The sequence below is a fragment of the Priapulus caudatus genome, unplaced genomic scaffold, assembly GCF_000485595.1.
Source record: "Priapulus caudatus unplaced genomic scaffold, Priapulus_caudatus-5.0.1 Scaffold175, whole genome shotgun sequence".
Classification (NCBI taxonomy): Eukaryota; Metazoa; Priapulida; class Priapulimorpha; order Priapulimorphida; family Priapulidae; genus Priapulus; species Priapulus caudatus.
Window position 1 is genome coordinate 134,924 of NW_014577236.1, and position 5,393 is coordinate 140,316.

The 5,393-nt window shown below is 45.3% G+C and overlaps 1 protein-coding gene across 1 annotated transcript in view; it reads right to left on the reverse strand.

The window, feature by feature from the left end:
* The window catches only part of LOC106806699 (inactive pancreatic lipase-related protein 1-like), a 10,065-nt gene that overhangs the window by 2,995 nt on the left and 1,677 nt on the right, over window positions 1–5,393 (reverse strand). Inside the window, 2 exon segments of the mRNA XM_014808713.1 lie at window positions 474–582; window positions 1,131–1,292. Coding sequence (XP_014664199.1) covers window positions 474–582; window positions 1,131–1,292 — 271 coding nt within the window.

The following is a 5,393-nucleotide window of genomic DNA, read 5'->3' on the forward strand; positions in this document are numbered from 1 at the left end:
ACGCGCCCCCTCACACACGCGCCCCTTCACACACGCGCCCCCTCACATACGCGCCCCCTCACCCACGCGCCCCTTCACACACGCGTCCCCTCACATACGCGCCCCCTCACACACGCGCGTCCCCTCACATACGCGCCCCCTCACACACGCGCCCACACACACGCGCGCACTCACACACTCGCCCCCTCACACACGCGCCCCTTCACATACGCGCGCACACACGCGCGCACACACACGCGCACATTCACACACTCGCCCCCTCACACACGCGCCCCCTCACATACTCGCCCCCTCACATACGCGCGCACACACGCGGGCACACACGTGCGCGCGCACGAGAGCCACAATAAAGTTGCTCAAAAGTGAAACACATAATAGGTGAATACTGACGTGTTAGCGTTCCACATTTACTATTAACTGTTTATGATGGGCTGCGAACGCTTTTCGGGTTGCCGTTAGTGACGACCACGTACCAGATATCCGGGCGAGGTTGGGTATGCGTTCTCCGGCATAGCCTCCGATATGCGCTCCGAGACTGTGGCCTATGATGTGGAAATCGGACGCACTGGCCCCGTAGCTGCCCTTTTTTATACATACAGACGAGCACTGAGCATATATATATATATAATGCATAGCAAGATTGAATTAACTGATGTTTATTAATTTCAAATAACTAAATATACATCCGTTAATTAAATCCTGCTTTATATTTTGGCGCATAGGAAAATTAACACACACACACACACGCGCGCGCGTGTGTGTGTGTGTGTGTGTGTGTGTGTGTGTGTGTGTGTGTGTGTGTGTGTGTGTGTGTGTGTGTGTGTGGGCGCGCGCGTGGTGGGCTGACCTATAGGCTAGCAGCAGCGTATAGGTGGTTGGCTGTACGTTAGGCGGCTATCGTCCGCGTCATGTGCCTCTAATTCACTACTACTATACTAAACTATTAAGTCTTAATGTGAACATTACTTAACATTATTTACGGTGACTTTACATAACTTTATTTACGGTGACTTTACATAACTTGACATACGATGACTTTGCTTAATTTCCAACTGTCAACCGTTAAACTATTTATGTAACTGTAACTTGAACCAAACTTTACTCACGGCGACTGACTTTACTTAACTTACCGTGAGCAAGTGGACAAGTTGTGCAATCTGTGCACCGACGACGCGGGTGTTGGCGACGGACTGCGAATAGTCGATATGCAGCAGGCCAGCGCTGGCGCCTTCTTTCCAGTCGACGACGATCACGTTGTAGTCGTCGTCTAGCAGTAACTTGTCGCGCATATCCTGTGACATAGAAGCGTAGGACATCAGCGCTGCGACAGCGGTTCGTGTGTAGTGTGACTATGATTGGCGTTACGCTCGAAAGCGCGTACGGCAAACTCGAGTGTAACCCCATGTACAGCTTTCTATCAGCACGCTTCTACTACGCACCAAATCTGCCTCTACCAGCTGATATACGGATCTATCGATCTATCGCCGATAATAATGTGTCCTCTAAAACTATACCAGCTACCATCATCCGGTGCTATCCCCACCCTAGCTACTAACCAGCTACCAGAGCCCGATTCTACTGCCCATGCTCCATAGCTACCAGTTGTCATAGCACCATGCTAATGCCCCCTCATAGCTACTAGCTAAGACGACGTTTTAAAGCGACATTACAACCCTCAAACCTAGCAGCTGCAATGTCCCGATGTTACTACAGCCAAAACTACCTGCTAGCTGATACAACCCTGTACTTCACCTACCGCAGCTATTAGCTGCTAGAGCCCAGTGTGCAGTGCATCCACCTCCATCACTTCTTACCTGTAGCCACGGGGTTGATCCGGAACTCTTAAAGCCGTGTATGAGAATCTTTGTCGGGTTCAATTTATTCCAGTATGAAGCTGATATGCTGTGTTCCCCGTTGACGTCCATTATCTAACAAGACAATTACAACCTACGGTTTATATTTGTAGTATAGCTATGTGTTTATGACTTCTAAATATCTTGAAGTTATTTTTCTACTGCTTGTTTCATACCGAAAGGTTCGTAATGAAACCTTTCGAGATATCCGCATATGGTTGTGCTGCTATTGTTAATGCATGGATAAATTAGCGTCGAGGTCAGTAGTATGAAAGATATTTTGCTCCCCTGAATATGCATATGAAGACGAAAATTAACATAGATCATAGGTTAATTAGAACTCACGTTATTACTAATGACACGATGATGGATTTACACTAATGCAATCAGTAATTACTAGAGATAACCGGGAGTAGTTTTTATTAGTTATTTATTTAGTTGCTGTGAAAATGCTTGCATAATGGCTCAAATTTGTCGTATATATATAAAGAGAGAGAGATAGATACATGGATTAATGGATAGACAGTCAGACAGGCAGGCAGACAGACAGATAGATAGATATATCTAGCAGGTAGTGCTACCTGATATTCCACCGGATTTCTCCGTGTGTAGAGCCAAAAATTGGTCCCGATTTCTTCCGGTGGCCAAGGGTCTTCATCGCTGAATGATCCGCCCGTTGAGAAGCAGCCAAGCTTGTCGTGACACACGGTGCCTGCATAAAAACGCGAAACATATTGCAGGATATGTATTGCAGAATACACATTGTAGGAGCTTGCTACTAAAACCGGTACGTCAAGCCTCGATATGTATATTTGTTATGATAGCTGGTTTCCACACGAGACAGATAAATTGCGTGCGTGAAACGATCTAACATACCTATCAGGGATCACACTGCATTCGAGTCACGGCGAGGTGTGCACTTACTATTGCTAATATAACTAATAGTAGTTTCCAAGACGAGCAGCGCACTAAGTCAGACCACTTTAATTTAGGATATTTTCGTGCGCGATTCGCACGCACATGCCACTCGATAATATACTACTATCTTTATTATACCACTTTCGCGTATACCGAGTAAACGTAGACTAATAGGTTAACGTAGCATGCCAAACGAATCTGCACTTTCCAACGAATATGAGCGTGTCAGATCATGGTGAGTGATGTACCGAAATTGAAACCATGCAATATCAGAGGTGAGGTGATTACTATAGGTAATGCGCGTACAACTTGCGATAGTATTTTATAAGGTAATATATAATCGTACATAGTATAGGTATATGGTTATTAATCATACAACTCACGCGACTGATGTTCGAGAGGTGAACCCACCACTGCTTGCACAACACAGATAGCTGAAACAAATAAAAGCAACATAATTTTATTTACGCTGTTACGCGTGCTGATTAACTCGTTCTTTTGCCACACACCTGTTTCAGTACATCTCTCCACGCAATATATATCCATACGAACGCAGCCAATGGTAGGGTAGGTCGTGGCGGGAACCAATCCCGTAAATCTAGCATTCGTATCAGGTAATCTGATATAAACGTAACCTGATGCTAATCCTGATACGTAACCTGATCCGGATACATAACGATGCTGGGTTTACGCACAGGCACTTGAAGCATATCAACTGTAAGCGCACGGCACCGCCATTGCGCGTACACTAACACATATATATTGAGTTATATGTATTATATATGTGTTAGTGTACGCGCAATGGCGGTGCCGTGCGCTTACAGTTGATATGCTTCAAGTGCCTGTGGGTTTACGTAACCTTGTTGGGTTTACACTATCAACAACTATATGCAAACAACTTGGCGTTTTTCTTCTTTCTAAAAACCACTCGATATACATTCAAAGCTCTTACGTTATCACCCGTAGTATGCGCGCGGGGCGACGCGGATACGCATTTTTTCATATTTTTTGAATTTTTTGCATATTCCATGCCGCCAGCGTGGCGCTGATAGCAAAAATGTGCTCTTTCTCTAGGTGGAGCTAAGGACACGCCTAGGAATTTAAGCCGAAAGTAAATACACGTTGTTTGAAGAGCTTGAATTCAGCTGGAAGGTCTCCCGCCTTCCAGTTTATTTCTGGTTATTTAGCCATTGCGTATATGCGTGCTGGGTTGACTGAATGTACTTGTGTGAGCGTTATTTGCTGTTACGTACTGTGAAATGTGTCCGTTAACAGGACTTGTAATGTGCGATGCAAATTTAAAATTCCCACACAAAAATCCAAAATGTGTACTAATAACTATACAAACATACGTACTATAAAATCAGTAATCGTGCATTGCCATGGTAAATGGTATTATAGCCGACACATAAACAGTTAGTCGAAGTAGTAAGGGTTAGACTACCGACTGTTGTGTGTAAATAAACCAATTACCCCCAGTAAACCTTAACGTAACACAGGCCGTGACTAAGGTAGGTCTATACTAGCAATTTATAAATTTTACAAATGCATCAATTCGAAAGTGGTACCGGTACATCAACATGGTAGACTATTTCGCTTTTGCCACGTAAAAAATTGGTGGAGATCCTCGCACCTGCTTAATTAGCTTATAGATACTATTGTCTCTCAACAGTCCTAGTCACTCAACCAGTGAGTTTCTTTTTTGTGAGTATTTCGTCTAGAGTTTGCTCGTGCTCATCAAGCTGTTCGTCCTCTTATTTCACATGTTCCTAGATATCTCAAGCAACTTATGTTCCGGCTTGCCCGATGTGGTCCGTCTGGCAGCGCTACTTGGTGCCAACGTTGTCCCCGCTGTGATGACTGGCTACATCCGCCTATACGTTGCGCGCGATGTTCGGCTAACGCTCCATTAGGAGTGTTCCTAACTTTGATATCATTAATGATTAATGATTTATAATCCTAACCCTAACCCTAACCCTAACCTAAATGACATTAAACCACAAACTCATATATGCCCATGACCATATATATCTATATGTTATTATGACCATTAATGACATTAGAGTTGGGAACACTCTTAATGGAGTATCACCCCGATGTTCACTCTGGAAGCTTGTCTGCCGTAACTGGTGGTCTACAGCTGGCTGCGATGTGTGAATGTTGGCCCGCGCTGATCACGGAATCGTATACAGTGTGTAAATACACTCTGACTTTACTGCATGGCAATGTTCCGTCGAAAACTCGACACTGACACTGTTCCTGTTGTGCCAGCTTCGCTGAAGCTATGTTAGTCTAGCCTGACTGCGATGAGAGCTGGTTCATCGAGTAACCCGGCGCTGGTCCTGCGTGCGAGACAGCTAGTTAACTTGTTCGCTCGTACCTCACGAGGCTCTGTCGCTCGTACCCGGCGGCTCAGGCCGAAGCGGTTACAGCCCTATAAACCGAAGGTCCGATAGACCGAAGGTGTAAAGATGCGCATTTTCGAATACGCAGTGGCTACGCGTCCGGGACGGGTCGCCTAGCCTCCAGGCTACGCATCCGGACATCCACTCACGCAGATGGGGTCGTTGTCGTATCAGGTACTACAGATATGTACCCGAGGTAGTTTTAGGTTGTTTAGTA